Source organism: Tachyglossus aculeatus, chromosome 25 (assembly GCF_015852505.1).
Source record: "Tachyglossus aculeatus isolate mTacAcu1 chromosome 25, mTacAcu1.pri, whole genome shotgun sequence".
NCBI lineage: Eukaryota > Metazoa > Chordata > Mammalia > Monotremata > Tachyglossidae > Tachyglossus > Tachyglossus aculeatus.
In genome coordinates, this window is record NC_052090.1 from 3651363 (window position 1) to 3673082 (window position 21720).

At 46.7% G+C, this 21720-nt stretch overlaps 1 protein-coding gene across 3 annotated transcripts in view; it reads right to left on the minus strand.

Moving 5' to 3' along the window:
- Window positions 1–21720, minus strand: part of PLEKHM3 (pleckstrin homology domain containing M3) — a 131616-nt gene that overhangs the window by 61078 nt on the left and 48818 nt on the right. For all 3 annotated transcript variants that reach the window (XM_038766591.1, XM_038766592.1, XM_038766590.1), the window contains 3 exons: window positions 18953–19098; window positions 9903–10096; window positions 8590–8653 (listed from right to left, as the gene is read on the minus strand). In XM_038766591.1, coding sequence (XP_038622519.1) covers window positions 8590–8653; window positions 9903–10096; window positions 18953–19098 — 404 coding nt within the window. The remainder of the gene's footprint in view (window positions 1–8589; window positions 8654–9902; window positions 10097–18952; window positions 19099–21720) is intronic.

Here is a 21720-nt window from a genome sequence, read left to right on the forward strand (position 1 = left end):
ATGACCGCGACCACGGACTGCCCTTTCGATGCAAGCTGCTCGGCAGAAAAGGGGAGCGGGTGAGCGACGCAGAGAGAGTGTGGATGGTTCAGATCAAACCATCACCGCGACTGCGAAAGCCAATGCGGTACATGGTGGTTTCACGTTGCGGAGAACATTCAACAGTGCCCTGCATGGTTGAGCAACCTTACTTGGGGTTGCAACGCTTAACCCACATGGACGCGAAATTATGTCCTGCCATATTTACAGTGCGCAAGAGATGAACTCACAGTCACGTACACACAAACCATTGGTAAGGTCCTCCAAAGACGAAGGAAAGGTAGATTTATACAATGTTATGCCCCAGCTAGCACTTCATCTCACCCAAGCCTCATGCCACTCCTTTCCCAAGTGGGGCTCTGAATCTCTACATCTGTTTCCGTGTCAGGCATTGTCATTTAGCTCCCAAGAATATGGCAGAGATTACCGAGAACGTGTCCGTCAAGTCCTTTTCACTTCAGCGCTTTGAATCCCCATATTTTGGGAAAATGTTTCTGGGCTATTAGGTACTGGACGACTCTTGTGAAGTACTCTCCTAAGCCCTTAGTACAGTGCTCTGCCTACAGTTAATGCTCAAAAAAGACCACTGATCGCTTCATCTAGAGATGGATTCTTTGGGTGTTGGCATTCAATTTTTTTTTTTAATTAGTGATATTTGTTTAGCGCTTACTACGTGCCAGGCACTGTACTAACCTCTGAGGTAGATACATTCATTCATTCATTCATTCAATCGTATTTATTGAGCACTTACTGTGTGCAGAGCACTGTACTAAGCGCTTGGGAAGTACAAGTTGGCAACCTATAGAGACGGTCCCTACCCAACAGTGGGCTCACAGTCTAGAAGGGGGAGACAGACAACAAAACAAAACATATTAACAAAATAAAATAATTAGAATAAATATGTACAAATAAAATAGAGTAATAAATACATACAAACATATATACATATATACAGGTGCTGTGGGGAGGGGAAGGAGGTAAGGCGGGGAGGATGGGCGGGGGGGATTCATGATCATCAGGTTGTCCCACATGGGGCTCAGTGTCTTAATTCCCATTTTACAGATGACGCACCTGAGGCACTGAGAAATTAAGCAGCCTGCCCAAGGTCTCACTGCTGACAAGTGGTGGAGCTAGGAATAATAATAATAATAGTGATGGTATTTGTTAAGCGCTTACTATGTACCCCAGACACTGTACTAAGCACTTGGGTGGATACAAGCAAATGGGTTTGGACACAGTCCCTGGCCCAGATGGGGCTCACAGTCTCAATCCCCATTTTACAGATGACGGAACTGAGGCACAGAGAAGTGAAGCAACTTGCCCAAGGGCACACCACAGACAAGTGGTGGAGCCGGGATTAGAACTCATGACCTTCTGATTCCCAGGCCTGGGCTTTATCCGCTCGGCCCCACTGCCTTCACACTGATTTAGATTTGGGAATCCTACGCTGCTCAGTCAGGAAAGAAAAGCACCTTCTCTCTCCTAGCTTGAATCCACTTCTTTTCTTCATTCCTTCACTCAGCCATTATTCTCCCGTTTGCCCACCTGAGGCATTCTTTCCTGAGCCACTGCTAAAACCAGCCACGCTTTGACAGCAGGGTCTTCGGGGGCCAGGAGGGAAACAATCCCTCCGGGGGAAGTCAGAAGAAGGGGGTCACACTCGGGGAGGAGAAGACTGGAGGACTAATAATGAGACAAGACACAGCCAGTGGGCAAAACCACAGGAAACCCCAAGTACTGTAAAATCCTCGTTGGGCAGGGATTGCCTCGACCAACTCTGTTGCACTGGACATTCCCAAGTGCTTAGCACAGTGCTCACACCCAGTAAGTGCTCAATAAATACCCGTGACTGACTAAAACCCCTGGAGATTGACAAGAAAATAAGGTATAACCATTAACCAAAACCATGAAGCAAGAGAGAGAATCAAGAGTCAAGGCAAATAACATTGAAGTTAGGGTCTCTTTTTACGATGGACATTTTGGACAGCAATGCAGTTCTACCGATTCAATTAATTCTCTTATTTCTTTCTCTCTGTCCCTCCAGCAGGCTCCCCCGTCAGTGACACAGATGATCTAATTACTCAGGAGTCGAAAGAGCAAAAAGAAAATTCTCCCCCCAAATACACCATTCCGTGCTGATAACCAGCTCAAAATCCAATTCCACCCACCTCACCAGAAAGAGTAATTGAATCCAACTCCCTCTAAATGGGATAAGTTTAGGGGTCTGGCAAAGACAGGCGTAAGGCTCCAGGTTGGAGCGTGCTCTTAAGGAGAACAGATACTGAGCCCTACTTTTCGTCTTCTCCCGCGGGGTCCTTGGGTCTCAAATGAACACCTGTTTGCTCCCAAGCATTAATAACAATGTTAATCGGAAATTTGTTAACTGCTTACCATGTGCCAAGCATTGAATTAAGCACTGGGGTAGGTATAATACAATATAATATATGATAATAAAAGAAAATCACTGGGCCTCAATCTTGCCTGTCTCGCCGCCGATCCCTAGCCTATGTCCTGCCTCTGGGCTGGAATGCCCTTTCTCTTCAAATCCCACAGACAATTACCCTCCCCCACTTTAAAGCCTTACTGAAGGCACATCTCCTCCAAGAGGCCTTCCCAGACTAAGCCCCACTTTTCCTCTTCGCCCACTCCCTCTTGCTTCTCCCCTGTCTCAGCCCCACAACACTTACGCATATATCTGTCATTTTATTTATTTGTATTGATGTCTGTCTCGCCCTGCCTAGCCTGTATGCTTGTTGTGGGCAGGGAATGTCAAGGCTTATTGTTGTACTTTCCCAAAAGCTTAGTACAGTGCTCTGCACACAATATATGTTTAATAAATATGACTGACTGAATGAATGAATGAATGAAAAGGTCCCACAATGGGCTCATGGTAGAAGGAGGAACAAGAATTGAATCCCCATTGTGCAAATGAAGAACTGAGACCCAGATAAATGAAGTGACTTGCCCAGGCCAAGACTCTTTCCACTACACCATGCTGCTTCGGAGTAGCTTGCGGGGCACTGAGGACACAGTCGTTCCCGCCTCGAGACACAAGTTACAGGTCTGATATAAAGGAGAGACAGCAGTCCAGGACAAATCGTTTGGACGGTGGTGGATTCACGGAACATAATGACCGGGCATCTGCCAATTCTTCGGGTGATGTGGAATTGTTTCCCAACTTCCCCTCACACCAAAACGATTCACCTGGTGGATCTGCTCCTGGCATCTTGGCCTGGTATTGCATTCCATTTGTACTGGATTCTCCCAAGCGCTTACTACAGTGCTCTGCATACGTAGTGGATAGAGCCCAGAGTCAGAAGGTCGTGGGTTCTAATCCCAGCTCTGACACTTGTCTGCTGTGTGGACTTGGGCAAGTCAGTTCACTTCTCCAGGCCTCAGTTACCTCATCTGTAATGTGGAGATGGAGACTGTGAGCCCCATGTGGGACAGGGACTGTGTCCGACCTGATTTGCTTGTATCCATCCCAGCACTTAGTACAATACCCTCACCCACCACGGCTCAGTGGCAGGAGTCAGCCTAACTCATCGGTGAGCAGAGCGGCATAGTCCCGTCGTTCAATCAATGAATCGATGAGGTACAATCCATTTTCCAGAAGCCGGTGGTCTGTTTTTTGAACTTTATTCCCTCTGTTTCCCCCTGTGCAAACTGTGAGTGTGCATTTTTCCTGTCTGTTCTGCTCCAAAGCTGTCAGCTGCACACACCTGGACACTAGCCATTAGTGCTATTAATAATAATAAAAATGATGATGGCATTTGTTAAGCACTTGCCATGTGCCAGGCACCGTACTAAGCGCTGCGGTAAATACTAGCAAATTGAGTTGGACTCGGTCCCTGTCCCACTTTGGTCTCACGACCTCAGTCCCCTTTTTACAGATGAGGTAACCGAGGCACAGAAGCGGAGTGAATTGCCTAAGGTTGCACAGCTGGCAAGTGGCAGAGCTGGGATTGGAACCCATGACCTTCTGACTTCCAGGACTGGGCTCTATTCACTAGGCCATACTGCTTCACTGACAATGTCCTCTCCTGATTCTCCTCCTAGCTTTCTGGCTGTTCATTCTCAGTCTCTTTCGTGGGCTCCTCCTCTGCCTCCCACCCACTCAAGGCTCAGTTTGGGTCCCTCTCTACTCTCCATCTACACCCTCTCCCTTGGAGAACTCATTCGCTCCCTTGGCCACGGCCACCACCTCTACGTGGACAGCTCTACTTGGATGACCTGTCAACACCTTAAACTTAACACCTCCAAAACAGAATTCCTCATCTTCCCACCCAAACCCTGTCCCCCCATCACTTCCCCATCACTGTAGACAACATTACCATCTTCCCTGTCTCATGAGCCCATAATCTTGACATTACCCTTGACTCATTTCTCTCTCACTCAACCCACACATTCAATCTGTCACCAAATTCTGTCGGTTCTACCTTCACCATTTTCCTCTTTACCGCAACTGCTACCACACTGATCCACTCATTTATCCTAACTCACCCTGGTTACCGCATCAGCCTCCTTCCTGACCTCCCTGCCTCTTGTCTCTTCCCACTTCAGTCCACACTTCACTCTGCTGCCTGGATCATTTTTCGACAAAACCATTCAGCCCGTGTTTCCCCACTTCTCAAGAACCTACAGCAGTTGCCCATCCATTGCCACATCAAACAGAAACTCATTCCCATAGGCCTTCAAGCACCCAGTCACCTTCTCCCAACCTAACTTACCTCTCTGATTTCCTGCACATTTCACTCTTCTAATGCCAACCTACTCATTATACCTCCATCTCATCTGTCTCGCAGCTGATCTCTCACCCAGGCCCTGCCTCTGGCCTGAAACGCCCTTCCTCTTCATATTCAGCTGACAATCACTCTCCCCACCTTCAAAGCCTTATTAAAGTCACATCTTCTCCAAGGGGTCTTCCCTCATTTCCTCTTCTCCCACTCCCTTCCACGTCACCCTTGTACTTGGATTTGCACACTATATTCACCCCACCCTCAGCTCCACTGCGCTCAGGCACATAGCTACAAATTATTTACTTAATGTCTGTCTCTCCCTCTAGGCTGTAAGCTCTTAGGCAGGGAATGGGTCTACCATTTCTGTTGTACTGTACTGTCCCAAGTGCTACACGCTCAATAAATGCGATTGGTTGACTGATAGGGTGAATACCAAGTGTTCAAAGAGAATAGATCCAAGTCAACGGATGATGCAGAAGGGAGAAGAGAGAGCTGGAGGAAAAGAGGGCTTAACTGGGGAAGGTTTCTTAGAGGAGATGTGACCTTAGCAGGGCTTTAAAGATGGGGAGAGTGGTGATCTAGTGGATTTGGAGGGGGAAGGAGTTCCAAACCAGAGGGAGGATGTGGGGAAGTTGTCTGTGGAGAGGTAGACAAGATCAAAGTACAGTGAACAAGCGGGTGCTGCAGGAGAGAAGTGTGAGGGCTGTAGTAGAGAATCGGCAAGAGAAAATAATAATAATAATAATAATGATGCCTTTGTTAAGCACTTACTATGTGACAGGCACTGTACTAAGCACTGGGGTGGATGTAGGCAAATTGAGTTGCACACAGTCCCCATCCCATGTTTGGATGGAAAAGAAAGGGTGCATTTTACTGATGTTGCGAAGGTAGAACCAAAATGATCTGGTGACAGTTTGAATATGTGGGTTGAGTGAGACAGATGAGTCGAATTTATGGACTTGTGAGACAGGGAGGATGGTGGTGCCGTCTACAGTGATGGGAAAGTAGGTGGGGGTCAGGGATTAGGTGAGAATATGGGGAGTTCTGTTCTGGACACACTTAGTTTGAGGTGTCAGTGGGACATCCAAGTAGAGATGTCCCAAAGGTATGAGGAAACACAAGACTGAAGAGAAGGAGAAAGATCAGGGCTGGAGATAAAGATTTGAGAATCGTCCGCATAGAGATGGGTGTTGAAGCCTTGGAGAATGAGTTCTCCAGGGGAATGGATGTACAGTGGGAATGGGAGAGGACAGTGTCAGTGAAGCCAAGGTTGGATAACATTTCCAGGAGAAGGGGGTGGTCCGCCATGTAAAGACAGCTGAGAGGTCAAGGAGGATTAGGATGGAGTAGAGGCCACCCGATTTGGCAAGAAGGTCATCGGTGACCTTAGAGAGGGCAGTAAAGGACCGTATCCATGTAGTGAAGAGGGTGGAAACCAGATGGGAAGGGATTAAGGAGAGAAGTGGAGACATTAGGTGAAGACAACTCTCTCAAAGGAGTTTGGAAAGGAATGGTAGGAGGGAGATGGGGCGATAACTGGCAGAGTTGTGGGAGTCAAGGGAGACTTTTCTGAGGGGAGGAAATACGTGAGCATGTTTGAAAGCAGTGAGAAAAGAGCCACTGTAAAGTGAAAACTCATAAAAACTCGGTTAATCAGATTTCTAAGGACAACTGTGTTGCGCAGACTGGATTTTTGTGTGTGGTAGTGATCAGTAAATGGTTTTGGGAAAAGAGAAAACAAAAAAAAATCACAAAAACAATGGAAGTGATATTGCCATATTAGTAAATGATACGTGGCATTAACTAAAATAAGCATTGACTGTCCTGTATTGTAGAGTTCTCAGTTATGACATAAGCAGCCGCATGGCCTAGTGAAAAGAGAGGCGACCTGGAGTCAGAGTACGGCTAGGGAACATATCTACTAATTCTGTTGCATTGTAGTCTACCAAGCGCTTAGTACAGAGAAGCAGTGTGGCTCAGAGGACAGAGCACAGGCTTAGGAGTCAGAGGTCATGTGTTCTAATTCTGGCTCTGCCAACTGGCAGCTGTGTAACTTTGGGCAAGTAACTTAACTTCTCTGTGCCTCAATTCCCTCATCTGGAAAATGGGGATTAAGACTGTGAGCCCCATGTGGGACAAACTGATTACCTTGCATCCCCCCAGTGCTTATAACAGTGCTTGGCACATAGTAAGCACTTAACAAATGCCACCATCATTATTATTATTACACTGTTCTGCACAGAGTAAGTGCTCAATAAATACCACTGATTGAGTGATTAATCCTCGGTTTGTCAACTGTCCACTGTGTGACCTAGGGCAAGTCCCTTCTCTGTACCTCACTTACCTCATCGGTAAAATGGGGATTAAGATTGTGAGCCACTTTTGGGACATGGGCTGTGTCCAAGCAGACTATCTTTTATCTACCCCAGTGGTTAGAACAGTGCTTGACAAAAAGCATGCGCTCAGTACCACAGTATTATTATTATTACTAAAAGTTAAATAAGCATTACTGAACTCTACTATACTAAGCACTTAGGAGTATGTAGGAGTATGTACTAGGAGTATACTAAGCACTACTGAACTCTGCTGTACTAAGCACTTAGGAGAGCGTACTAAAGTGTATACTAATCTTTAAAGCAACCCACATATTCAATGGCATGAAATCCTGTCATTGCTGCCTTCACAACTCCAGAATCTCCCCTTTCCCTCCACCCAAACTGCTACCATGCTGACGCAAGCACTTAACTTATCTAATGCATCAGCCTTCTCCTGACCTCCTTACCTCTTGTCTCTCTCTAATAATAATAATAATAATGATGGCATTTATTAAGCGCTTACTATGTGTAAAGCACTGTTCTAAGTGCTGGAGAGGTTACAAGGTGATCAAGTTGTCCCACATGGGGCTCACAGTCTTCATCCCCATTTTACAGACGAGGTAACTGAGGCGCTGGGGTGTTGCGCGGCCTGTCTTCCATGAGCCCCAAGGTTTTGCACATCTCAATTTGAGCAGACATTGCCATCACATGGCACAGACTGAGGTCCTGTACCTCAACTCGCCAGCCTGGAGGCCGTGCTCAAAGTCCCAGGGAAAGGAAGGGACCGGAGCCGGTTCCTCAACTGGCAGCTGAAAGGGCACATGTGCAAACAAGGGGACACAAAACAAATGTGAGAAAGTCACCAAGAGGCTCCGTCTCCAGCAAGGGGCTGCTGGAAGACAATAACAGGAAAAAGACCAATCGGGACACGGCAAAGAGCTCAGGAAGATCAGGGGACTGAGAGACGGATTTGCCAGCAGAAGCAGTGTGGATTAGTGGAAGGAGCACGGGACATGGGAGTCAGAAGGACCTAAGTTTGAATTCCAGCTCCACCTCCTGTCTGCTATGTGACTTTGGGCAAGTCTCTTCACATCTCTGGGCTTCAGTTCCCTTATCTGTAAAATGGGAATTAAAACTATGAGCCCTATATGAGACAAGGACTGTGCCCAGCCTGATTACTTTGTACCTACTCCAGCTCTTCGAATAGTGCCTAGCACATAATAAGCGCTTAATAAATAACATTAAAAAAAAAGTAAAAAGCAGGAGGCCCACACACCACCAAAGAGGGCCATCTTTACACAAACCCAACTTGGAACAAAGCACTAGTCCCACGTAATTTTCATCAGCTAAACTCCTAAAGGATGTCCAATACCTTTTTTTTAGGGCTTAGAAATATCAGAGTCAAGAGAACGAAAGTGGTAGGTGCCCAGTCACTTTTCAAAAAGCCCCCGCTCTCCCTCCCGACCTGAAGTAAACAGAACCTGGAGGTCCCTTACCTGTTGTAGGTCAGCAAGGGAGTACAGATGGATCTGCTGGAAGAGGTATTCTCTAGGGAAGATTCTGAAAAGAAGAGCAGAGGAAGTTGACTGGATGCTGGGGTTGCCATCACAACTACTGTACTCGTCCTATTCTGCCTTGGGGAACCTCCGATGAAGCCCTTTCTTCAAACAACCGAGGAAAAGAAATACTGAATTTTTCACACCCACTGGGATGGAAAAGCCTGGTAAAAGCAGGTTTGGGGGCAGGCATGGAGGACAAATGCATGTGGGAAAGGGAGACTGCCATTCAGGAAGAATTTATTCCTAGAAGACGGGCTGGGAATCTATGAAGCTTGAGTAGGATCTGGCCCTTCCTCATACGGAATGTGGCCCTCAAGCACAGGAGCCAACTCTATGGCTTGGACATAGACTTGGCCTTGGGAGGGTGTCACCATTTGCCAGGCTTCCTCTGCAAAAAAAAAAAAACTGCATAGGAAGTAGCTGGGATGCCTCACGGCTCTGAGCCAGAAAGGGGACGAGAAGGCATGATGGTGACCCCACATTTCAGCAGATAGACTGAACAGGAGCTTTGTTCAGGCCCTCCCCAATACCCATGAGCCACATGCTTCACGTAAGAGTCGCAAGCGGCAGCACAGAGGCAGTAAGCCAAGCCAGGCACAGAGAGAGTCCTCTCCCCTTTCACATGCGCTGAGGGAAGGGGCAGCTCCAATACTGGGTGCAAGGAATTGCTCTGCACTGATCATCATGAAGGGCTGGGCTGTGAGCACTTCATGAGGGCCCTCCAAGCTCCAGATCTACAGAGGGGAGGAAACTTCAGACCACTTGGAAATAGGCCTAGGCCATTGCTCTCTTTTTGGTTAGCTTCGGAACGGCGTGACATTGTTAGAAGGGAATCAGATGTGCATTTTCAGATATTTCATGTAATCCAGTGCATTAATTGAGTGTTTACAGAGAAATAAAAAGGGCAGAAAGAGCTGGATGGAGCTCCTAAGTGTCAAGGACGGGTGGGGTGCTGAACATCGGTGATAAGTGGGCCTGAATTTTAACCCAATTTTAACCCAAAAGGCAGAGTGACATATTCTGTCTTAGACTCCTCCACCCTGCATCCTTTGAGCAAACTGTGTCTTAATTTCTATCATTCCCGGGCAATTAAGAAGAGAAAAAGGTTCATTCAAGTCACAAGGGCCTTTACTAGTCACTAGATTTTAGTGGCAGAATTTATTATCAGGAGGATGAGGAGGAGCAGAAGGAAAAGGAGGAGGAGGAGGAGGAGGACAACGAGAAAGAGGTTGAGCAATAATGACTCTCACCGCCTGCGTAGGTCCTCAGCCACGGTGGCTCGACAGCTGAACAGGTAGGCTCGGAGAGATTTCAGCTGTTGCCTCAGACGGACGACGGTGGCCAGAGGTTCCACATGTCTGTACAGCATCGGGTTCTCCTGTTGGACGTCAATCAGGGGCTCCTCAAACACATACTCCAGAAACTCTTTGGCCTGTTTCGATACCTGGAAAAACCAAATATTCGTCTGAGCTGGGCTTCCCTTCTCTCTTTGCCTTGGACCCAGATTCACCTTTTCCTGGCGCTCTACGCAATTAGAATTACTTTCTTTAGGATTTGATGGACAGTAAAGCCACTGAAATCCAATCATCTAAAACCCAGATGATTTAACCCTCCAAGGTTCCACAAGAGAAAAGGACAAGGAGACTTTTCAACTAGACCTTCTATTTGCATAGGACAAGAACTGGCATTTTAATTTAGCTGATCTCAATTTCTTGGTTTTATTTTTGTTGGGGTTTTTTTCCCCCAAGATTGGCTTTTAGATGCTACGACTTGAGTTGCTATCATCTGAATGATCTGTTATTAGGCCAAGACGATCTCTTGGTATTTCCAGGGTCAATACACCTGACAGCACTAATCCAATAATACAGTCTAATTGTACCCAAACTGTTCTCTACCAGAAGGTGAATTTAATTTTGTTTCTCTAGCTCACTTTTGGACTGAACTATGCTGTTGAAAAAATTCATTGTTTTAATCCCACAGTCATTCAGAGAAGCGAGTTAAAGTCTTTCTAACAAAATCAAATGCCTAATTTCATGCAATGGTGTTTGGTCACTTTGGCTTTAGTGTTCACCGGATGAAAAAAGTAACTCAGAGACTGCAAGTGGGCTATTGGCTTCATCAGGGAGGTGAAATTTCCTTCCTGCAAAAAGCAGTGGGCAGGGAGAAAATGGGCCCCACACGGTCCAGAATCCCAACAAAATTGAGTTCCTGAACCAAAGAGGTCCAACCAATGACAGACCAACCTCCCCCGGCTCACTGAGCATGGTGGAGTGGATAGAGGACTGGTCAGAAGGTCATGGGTTCTAATCCCGACTCCACCAATTCTCTGCTGTGTGACCTTGGGCAAGTCACTTCACTTCTCTAGGCCTCAGTTACCTCCTCTGTAAAATGGGGGTGGAGACTGTGAGCCCCACACGAGACAGGGACTGTGCCCAACCCAATTTGCTTGTACCCACCCCAGCGCTTCGTACCATGCCTGGCACATAGGAAGCACTTAACAAATACCATTATTATTATTATTATTCCCAAAGAGCAGTGGGCAGGGAGAAAGTGGTCCCCACAGAGTCCAGAGTCCCAAAAGAATTGAGTTCCTGAAGCAAAGAGGCCCAATCAATTACAGACCAACCTCCTCCGGCCCAGCCATCCCACTCGAGAGACAGGCCAGGAGGCAAGCCCGCCTCCCCAGTACTGCCCAGGGAGGCCAGATGACGGGGGAAGCAACAACTAGGGCTTGGAGGAGGAGGGGCCTGAGGACTATGGCCCCTCCAACCACTCTTTGAGCTGCACATTTCATGCTTTTGCTACAGATGGTTTCATTTAAATTTACGCTTGGAGTCTGTTTTTTTTTACTAACTATTGTCCATCGCGCGAGTGTACTCTCACTGGTCTATGTGCCTATCTTACTTTTCTTAGTGTGGTCTAATAGAAGAAACCTGAGCCTGGGAAGTCGGGAGACCCTACTTCTACTCCCGGTTCCATCAGACGCCCTCTGCGTGCCTTTAGCCAAGTCACTTAAACTTCCGTTTCCTCTTTGGGATAAAATATCTGCTCTCCCTCTCTCTTAGATGGCGAGCCCCACATGGAACAGAAACCGCCTAATCTTTAGTCTTATATCATCGATCATCAATAATGGTATTTATAAAGCGCTTACTATGTGCAGAGCACTGAACTAAGCACTTGGGAAAGCCCAATGCAAGAGTTAGCAGACAAGTTCCCTGCTCATAATGAGTTTACATTCAGCCAGGACTTAGACTGTAGACTCTAGACTCCGTGATTGTTTTGGGCAGAGTATGTCTCTACCAACTCTGTTACACTGCACTCTCCCAAGGACTTATTATGGTACTCTGCACAGAATAAATGCTCAAAAAATATGACTGATGGATTGATTTAGCTCAGCCCAGAATAGCCATTCAATAAATACCAAAATAGTATTAATAATCAATCAATAGTATTTACTGAGCACCTATGGTGCACTGTGCATCTAGCTTTATTTCTATTTGTTCTGATGACTTTGACATCTGTCTACATATTTTGTTTTATTGTCTGTCTCCCCCTTTTAGACTGTGAACCCATTGCTGGGTAGGGACCATCTCTATATGTTGCCGACTTGTGCTTCCCAAGCGCTTAGTACAGTGTTCTCACACAGTAAGTGCTCAATAAATATGATTGAATGAATGAATGAATGAGAAAGAGAACTGTACACTTGAGAAAGAACAAAAGAATTAGTAGACACAATCCAGCCCATAAGAAGCTTACAATGTAGTGGAGGAGTCAGACACTAAAAGAGATTACAGAGAGGAAGCATAGAGTATGAAGCTCTGTAGGTAAGTGCTACAGTGGGTTGGTTGGTTGTGTATTCTTAAACGCTAATGTGGCAACTAAGTATATCCACCGGGAATAGAAAGTGGGGACAGTAGAGTTGTGATTTCAGGAGGACTCTGAAAAGGGGGAGGGCAGTGGTCTGCCAGATGTGAAGGGGGAGAAAGCCCATGGAGAAGGGAGGGAGGGAGCAAGAGGTTGGCAGCGACAGAAGAGATGAGACTGAGGCAGAGTGAGCAGGTCAGCTGGCCAGAAATGAAGTGAGCAAGCTAGGGTGTAGTGTGAGAAGAGAGTTGCTAAGTTAGAGGGATGGGGAGGAGGGGGAGAGCTGATTTGAGTGCCTTGAAGCTGGTGATCAGGAGTTCTTGCTTCATGTGAAGAGGAACAATGATGATAATAATAATAATGGTATTTGTTAAGCACTTACTCTATGTGTCAGGCCCTATTCTGAGTGCTGGGAAAGATTCAAGTTAATCAGGTTGGACACGGTTCCCTCGTGGTGCTCCCAATCTAAGTAAGAGGCAGAAAGAGTCTTGAATAGGCAACAATTGGAGGATTTTCAGGACTGGAGAGATGTGCACAGAACAGTGTGGTAGAAAAATGATCTGGGTAGCAAAGTGAAGTATGGTCTGGAGAAGGAGGAAAGGGGAGACAGGCGAGGTCTATGATGAGGCTGAGACAGCAGTGAAGACAGGAGAGGACTCGCACCCGGACCTGCAACAGAGTCAGTTGGATGAAGAGGAGGGGGCGGACTCTGGAAATGCTGCTGAGGAGGAACTGACGGGAATCGGTCACCGACTGAAGATGGGGGTTGAACGAGAGGGAGGAGTCCAGGATGAAGGCACGGAGGCAGGGAGGATGGCGGGGTTATCGATTGTGATGGGAAAGAGAGGCGGAGGAGAGGATTTGGGAGGGAAGACGAGTAGTCCGATTTGAACATGGTAGGCTTTAGGTGCCAGCGGGCTTTCTGGGAAGAGACAGGTGCCCTGGAGGCCGAAGGAAAGGCTAGATTTAGCAGCAAAAGCAAGGTGCTTGTGAGGAAAATAATAATAATAATATCAATGATGGGATAGGCCTTTACTGTATTCACAACTTTAAATGCAGTCCACCTCAAGACTGTAAGTTCGCTGTGAGCACTGAACGTGCCTCGTTCTCGCCTGTCCCGCCATCGACCCCCGGCCCACGTCATCCCCCGGGCCTGGAATGCCCTCCCTCTGCCCATCCGCCAAGCTAGCTCTCTTCCTCCCTTCAAGGCCCTACTGAGAGCTCACCTCCTCCAGGAGGCCTTCCCAGACTGAGCCCCTTCCTTCCTCTCCCCCTCGTCCCCCTCTCCATCCCCCCCCATCTTACCTCCTTCCCTTCCCCACAGCACCTGTATATATGTATATATGTTTGTACATGTTTATTACTCTATTTATTTATTTATTTATTTATTTATTTTACTTGTACATATCTACTCTATTTTATTTTGTTAGTATGTTTGGTTTTGTTCTCTGTCTCCCCCTTTTAGACTGTGAGCCCACTGTTGGGTAGGGACTGTCTCTATATGTTGCCAACTTGTACTTCCCAAGTGCTTAGTACAGTGCTCTGCACACAGTAAGCACTCAATACATACGATTGATTGATTGACTGATTGCCTGCCCACTCTGCTGGACAGTACTCTCCCAAGCACTTAGTACAGTATTCTTCACAGAGTAAGCGCGCAACAAAAACCACCGATTGGAGAATCAGCACAGCTTAATGGAAAGAAAACAGGCCTGGGAGTCAGGGGTCCTGGTTTCTTATCCCGGCTCCATATCTAGCCTTGGGCAAGTCACTTTTCATTCATTCATTCATTCAATCATATTTATTGAGCGCTTACTGTGTGCAGAGCACTGTATTAAGCGCTTGGGAAGTACAAGTTGGCAACATATAGAGACGGTCCCTACCCAACAGTGGGCTCACAGTCTAGAAGGGGGAGACAGAGAATAAAACAAAACATGTTAACAAAATAAAATAAATAGAATAAATATGTACAAATAAAATAGAGTAATAAATATGTACAAACATATATACATATATACAGGTGCTGTGGGGAGGGGAAGGAGGTAAGGCGGAGGGGATGGAGAGGAGGAGGAGGGGGAGAGGAAGGAGGGGGCTCAGTCTGGGAAGGCCTCCTGGAGGAGGTGAGCTCTCAGTAGGGCTTCACTTCTCTGTGCCTCAGTTTCCTTCTCTGTAAAATGGGCATTCAATACACATTCTCCCTATTTAGACTGTGGGGCAGGGACTAGGTCCAAACTGCTGATTTTATATGTACCCCAGTGCTTACAGTGCTTGACATGCTTTATAAATACCACTAGCGTTACTATAATTGCTATTTCTTAGAGTTGTATCAGCAAACTCACTTTTTTTTAACGGTATTTATTAAGTGCTTACTATGTGCAAAGCACTGTTCTAAGCTCCAGGGAGGTGAACTGGTTGTCCCACGGAGGGCTCACAGTCTTAACCCCCATTTTACAGATGAAGGAACTGAGGCACAGAGAAGTTAACTGACTTGCCCGAAGTCACACAGCTGTTCTCCCTGGAAATTAGAGTCTAAGGGGAATTCACACCAGAGATATGCAGTGGCAACTGTATTTTTTTTTCCTCAGACACTAAATAGGAAGATTAGTCTCAGAAAAAACACCCATGAACAGAACGGTTAGTTTCTCAGAAAAACTATTTCCCTGTATATCTCTGCTGTGTATTGTTCTCATGGTTTTTAAATCAGAGCCAGGTTTCCCAAAAATAGGCAAATGGTGAGGAACTGAAGAGAAAAAAAAATCAATCAATCAATCAATCGTATTTATTGAGCGATTACTGTGTGCAGAGCACTGTACTAAGCCCTTGGGAAGTACAAGTTGGCAACATATAGAGACAGTTCCTACCCAACAGTGGGCTCACAGTCTAGAAAAAAAAAAATCAGCTTCTTGCAATAGGAGAGCCTCCGATAACCCGCAAGACTCTCTCAAAACATTTCCATCGACTGCTCCCTGGAAGACTGGAATAATTTCCCAAGAGTTTAGGCAAAGAAATCCGATGCTATTACTTCTTAGATTTGCCTTCATTGCCAAGTGACCCTCCCTCTCTTCCACCCATAATACAGGGCCGATAGGATCTGCTATGGACCACATTCCTACCCCTTCTCCCTCCCCCAGGCATCGCTGGCCAATTTTGAGGTGGCTGCTGGAAACAGGGATGGAAAAGGTTTGGGCACAAAGGATACAAATGAAAGGTGACTAAATAAACAAATAAGCAAGTATCCATTATGTCTTTCGGAAGAGGCGGCTTTTTCAGGTGGGCTCTGAATATGGGAACTGATGCGGTTTGGTGGATTGAATAATAAATGTGGTATTCGTTAAGCTCTTACTATGTGCCAAACGTTATATTAAGAGCTGGGATCGTTTCTCTACAATCAGAGCCACCAGGCCCTGTTCCACATGGGGCTCACAGTCTCTGAGGGAGGGAAACCAGGAATCTTATCCCCACTTTACAGATGAGGTAACTGAGGCTGATCAAGATCATCGGGTCAAAAGGGGGAAAATCATCCAATCGGGGGAAAGAGAGGCGTCCAGTCTACTCAACTCTTCCTCCGCCTTCCAACAGGTTGTTTCCAGACCTCCTCGCCATCACTATGCCTCTGCTTGGCACCACCTAAAGCCCTCCAGACCGAGCTCACCCTCTGCTGAGCTTGGCAGCTCTTCCAGTATTTCTTCAACACCTCCAGGGCTCACAGCACTAGAGTACTCAACAGTGAAATTCTCCAATGTCCTGCTATGGGACAAGGAAGATTCAGATGCTGGTGGTATCCAATATTTCTTTGTGCATCAGATATTTAAGAGACATCTATAAGACTGCTGAAAATACAACTGAGACGTTTTCCTCTTGGCTGGGTCACCACAACACTATGTTAGGAAATATCTGGACAGTGTTAACAGCCATTGGAAAACGTTTAGTACGTATTTACTATTCTTTTATTTTGTTAATGATGTGCATATAGCTTTAATTCTATTTGTTTTGTTTTGTTTTGTCGTCTGTCACCCCTTCTAGACTGTGAGCCCGTTGTTGGGTAGGAACCTTCTCTATATGTTGCCGACTTATACTTTCCAAGAGCTTAGTACAGTGCTCTGCACACAGTAAGCGCTCAATAAATACGATTGAATGAATGAATGAATGAACTGCCAGCAAGCATGTTCATTCAGTCATCCTTACTGAGCGCTTACTGTATACAGAGCACTGTACTAAGCACTTGGAAAGTATGATTCAGCAATAAAGAGAGACAATCTCTGCCCACAACGGGATGTGACCGTTTTGGTCACGTGCACACACTGACACGTTAGCAGACGTGCGCTCGCTGTTAACACAAGCCCCGCTCTGTTTGCCTGCTGTGAAACTTTGGGGATCCTGGGCCTCAGTTTCATCCTCTGTAAATTGGGAATGAAAAATCTGCTCTCCCTCCCTCTCAGACTGTGAGCACCCTGTGGATCGGAGACTGTGTGTGACTTGATGATCATGAATCTGCTCCAGTGGTTTGCCCACAGTAAACGCATAATAAAAAAAAATATTATTATTTGAAGTTCTCAACTTCCACTGAGAAGCAGCATGGCCTAGTGGATAGAGCACGGGCTTGGGAGTCAGAAGGTCATGAGTTCTAATGCCAGCTCCACTTGTCTGCTGTGTGACCTAGGGCAAGTCCCTTTACTTCTCTGTGCCTCAGTTACCTCATCTGTAAAATGGGGATTGAGACTGTGAATCCCACGTGGGACAGGGGCTATGTGCAACACGATTTGCTTGTGTCCACCCCAGTGCTTAGTACAGTGCCTGGCACGTGGTAAGCGCTTACCAAATACCACAGTTATTATTATTACTGTTATTGTTATCACCTTGGCATCTTGGCTCCCTGCCAGCCTCTGGCCCCGGACCCTTCCACAGCCAGCCCTCTTCACACCTACAGTTCCTCCTCTGAGCAATCTTGGGAGGAATAATAATAATTATGCTACTTGTTAAGCGCTTACTATAAGCCAAGCACTGTACTAAGCACTGGAGCAGACACAAGAGAATCATATTGGATGTAGTTCCTGTCCCAATAGGGGCTCACGGACTAAGTGGGAGGGAGTAGGACTTAATGCCCATTTCAGAGATGAGGAAACTGAGGCTTGGAGAAGTGACGTGTCCTGCCCAAGGTCACGCAGCAAATGGTATTAGAACTCAGGTCCTCTGACTCCCAAGCCATTGGGCCACGCTGTTTTTCCTTCTGGGAGGAAGCCCCAGCCATCACACACCTACCCCTTCATACGTCCGCTCCGCTCTTGTACTAAACTCTCATCGACTCCCTCTCCGAAAGGCCCAACCGCCTATTCAAAACCCTCAACTTTGTCTTGAAGCCATTGGTGTCCTCGCCTAGATCCCAAAGATGGCACGAACTGTCTTTTTGGCACGACAGGGAGTATGTGCACACCCTCTTCCAAGGGCTCCCTTCCCCTCGTCAATGTTCTCCTCCCTTCCCGTCATCCGAGAGCCTTCTGGCTCACTCTGAAATCTGACCCCTCATTTTGTTCTGACTTGACACTTCTCCACATGTTTCGTTTTGTTGTCTGTCTCCCCCTTCTACACTGTGAGCCCACTGTTGGGTAAGGACCGTCTCTATGTGTTGCCAACTTGTACTTCCCAAGTGCTTAGTAATTTTATCCATTTCCCAACAAACTTCTTGAATGGGGGGCATATGCCTGCTGCCTTCGTTTCCTGATAACTTCCTTCTAGCTTCCTTCCCCGCCACCTGGACTGATCTCATTTAACCATCTTCGCCGTTGAAGGGACGGAGATGAAAATGACAAGAAACAATAATCATAGAAAGGCGTTAGCTCGACCATACATATCTCCTTTTTGCATCAGCCAACAACCGTCTGATGCCCACCGGAGAACAGCTCTAACCTGGAAATATAATTCTTCGCAAGAGCAATTCCCCCACTAAAGTCAATTGAAATACTGTGAGACTTTTGAGTTATTCAGGTTCTGATGCCTCATTGGGAACTTTTTGTCGAAGTGATAAATACTGAGCTGCCTTCTAATGGTCTTGGCCATTTTCATCAGTAGGGTATATGTTAAGTGCTTACTATGTGTCAAGAACTGTTCTAAGCACTGAGGTAGATTACAAGTTAATCAGGTGGGACACAGCCCCCATCGCACAGGCGCTTAATACAGTGCTCTGCACACAGTAAGCACTCAATAAATATGATTGAATGAATAAGTAGGGGGGCAACAGGTATTGAATCCCCTTTTCACAGTTGAGGAAGCCCAGAGAAGTGAAGTGACTTCCCAAGGTCACACAGCAGACAAGTGGCAGAGCCAGGATTAGAACCCAGTTCCTCCACGAGGCCACGCCGCTTCTCTATTGAAGCCGCCGGTGAAATCTCCAAGAAGTTGGAGCTAGTGGTCTGTACAGACGGCTCGCTGGAACCGTTACCTTATACTTGGAAGTGTCCCAGTTGTGGACTATGCGGGCCGGGATGAGGAAGCTGTCGTCCGCGTGACAAGTGTTGCAGTAATACCATCCACTGTAACTGCACACCTTGGCTCTTCCACAGGACAGGCCGATGGGTCGTTGACAACCTGTTGAAGAGAAAAGAGGCAAATGCTGGCACCACGGAAGCGAGGAAAAATGCAGCGATGGCTAGAAATTCCCCATTTTCAAAAGGAAAGAAACAAAGTTGCTCGGGCGGTACTTTACTTGAATGCTACATGTTGGCCAAGTGCGCGATCCGGAAATCACTCGTTCATCGGGTGGCCGTCTGGCAATGATGCGGCTATGCTGAGCTGATCCCAACGCTCCAAGACAGATTCTCCCACATGTGGCTTACAAACAAGCCTCAAAATGTTCCCCAAAACAGATTAAGGAAACCCCCAAGCCGGTCATTGGACCCGCTGTTATTCATATGTGGGTCAATGAAGCTTTTTTGTAAAACCCCCTGAACACGGCAGAGTGATGATGACTTCTGCTATGCCAGACAAGGAAGGAATCCTGAGGAGATGTGGCAATGACGCTGGACTTTTTCTGAACACACCTTCTTCTAGCGAAAAGAAAATCATTCCGAGTTGGCACAAAAAGCCATACAGAGCTAGCACACCCTTAGCAATCCCACCTGAACAACAACAATGACAATAATAATAATAACGATAATAATGATAATGGTGTTTAAGTCCTTATTATCAAATCAATTGAGAAGCAGCGTGGCTCAATGGAAAGAGCACGGGCTTTGGAGTCAGAGGTCATGGGTTCAAATCCCGACTCCGCCACTTGTCAGCTGGGTGACTTTGGGCAAGTCACTTAACTTCTCTCTGCCTCAGTTACCTCATCGGTAAAATGGGATTAAGACTGTGAGCCCCCCGTGGGACAACCTGATCACCTTGTAACCTCCCCAGCGCTTAGAACAGTGCTTTGCACATAGTAAGTGCTTAATATTCATTCATTCAATCGTATTTATTGAGTATTTACTGTGTGCAGAGCACTGTACTAAGCACTTGGGAAGGAAAGGCTGGCAACATACAGAGATGGTCCCTACCCAACAACGGGCTCACAGCCTAAAAATAATAAATAATAACTAATAATTAATAATTAATAAATGCCATTTTAAAAATTGTATTTATTGAGCATGTACTCTGCAGAGCACTATACTAAGCACTTGGGAGAGTACAATGTAACAGATTTGGTAGACACATTCCCAGCCCACAACAAGCTTACAGTCTAGAGGGGGAGACAGGCACTAATATAAATGAATAAATAGGGGATATATACATAAGTGCTATGGGGCTGAGGGATGGGTGAATAAAGGGGGCGAATCCAAGTCCAAGGGTGATGCAGAAGGGAGTGGAAAAAGAGGAAATGAGGGCTTACCTGCGGAAGGCCTCTTGAAGGAGATGTGCTTTTAGTAAGGCTTTGGAGGTGGGGGAGATTGAGGTACAGTGAGTAGGTTGGCATTAGAGGAGCCAAGTGGGTGGGCTGAAATCGTGGGGGAGAGCAGGAGGGGGCAACATGATTGACTGCTTTAAAGTTGATGGGAAAGAGTTCCTGTTTGTTGCTGAGGTGGATGGGCAAAGGTTCCAGAGGAGTGGGAAAATGTGCATTGAAGAGTTTAGTAAGAAAATGATCTGGGCGGCAGAGTATAAAGGATGAAGTGGGGAGGAACAGGAGGCAGGGAGGTCAGCAAGGAGGCTGATGCACTAATCATGAGGAAAGGGAGGACTTTAGCCATGTTGGGAAGGTTGTGCCAAGCACTGCACAAAGCGCTAATAATAATAATAATGATAATGGTGGTATTTGTTAAGCACTTACTATGTGCAAAGCACTGTTCTAAGCACTGAGGGGGATACAAGGTGATTGGGTTGTCCCACTTGGGGCTCACAGTCTTAATCCCCATTTTACAGATGAGGTAACTGAGGCACAGAGAAGTTAAGTGGCTTGCCCAAAGTGACACAGCTGACAAGTGGCAGAGCTGGGATTAGAACCCATAACTCTGACTCCCAAGCCCGCGCTCTTTCCACTGAGCCACACTGCTTCCCCTGATACTTAGCTTGGTCACGGTCCACACTCCACACAGGGCCCATAGACTAAGTAGCTTTACAGGCCTTAGGCCAGCCTCTATTCCATTCTAAATCCTTCTTGACCCTCAGCTGCCTTTGACACGATCACCCCCTTCTTCTGGAAACATTATCCAACCTCGGATTCACTGACACTGTCTTCTCCCGGTTCTCCTCCTAGCTCTCTGGCAGCTCATTCATTCTCTTTCTTGGGCCTCTCCTCTGCCTCCCACTCCCTAATTGTGGGGGGCCCTCAAGGCTCAGTTTTGGGTCCCCTTCTATTCTCCATCTGTACCCGTCTCCCTTGGAGACCTCATTCACTCCCACGGCTTCAACTACCGCCTCTGCAAGGATGATTCCCAAATCTACATCTCCAGCCCTGCTCTCTGAAGTCTCGTATTTCCTCCTGCCTTCAGGACATCTCTACTTGGATGCCTCACCGAAACCTCAAACTTTACGTGTCCAAAACAAAACTCCTCATCTTTCAATCCAAACTCTGTCTCCCCGCTTGACTTTCCCACTCCTGTAGACAGCATCACCATCTTGCCTGAATCATATGCCTGGAATCTTGGCATTATTCTCGACTGGGCTCTCTCTCGTTCAACTCATATATTCAGTCTGTTACCAAATCCCTTCCACTCTACCTTCACGATGTTG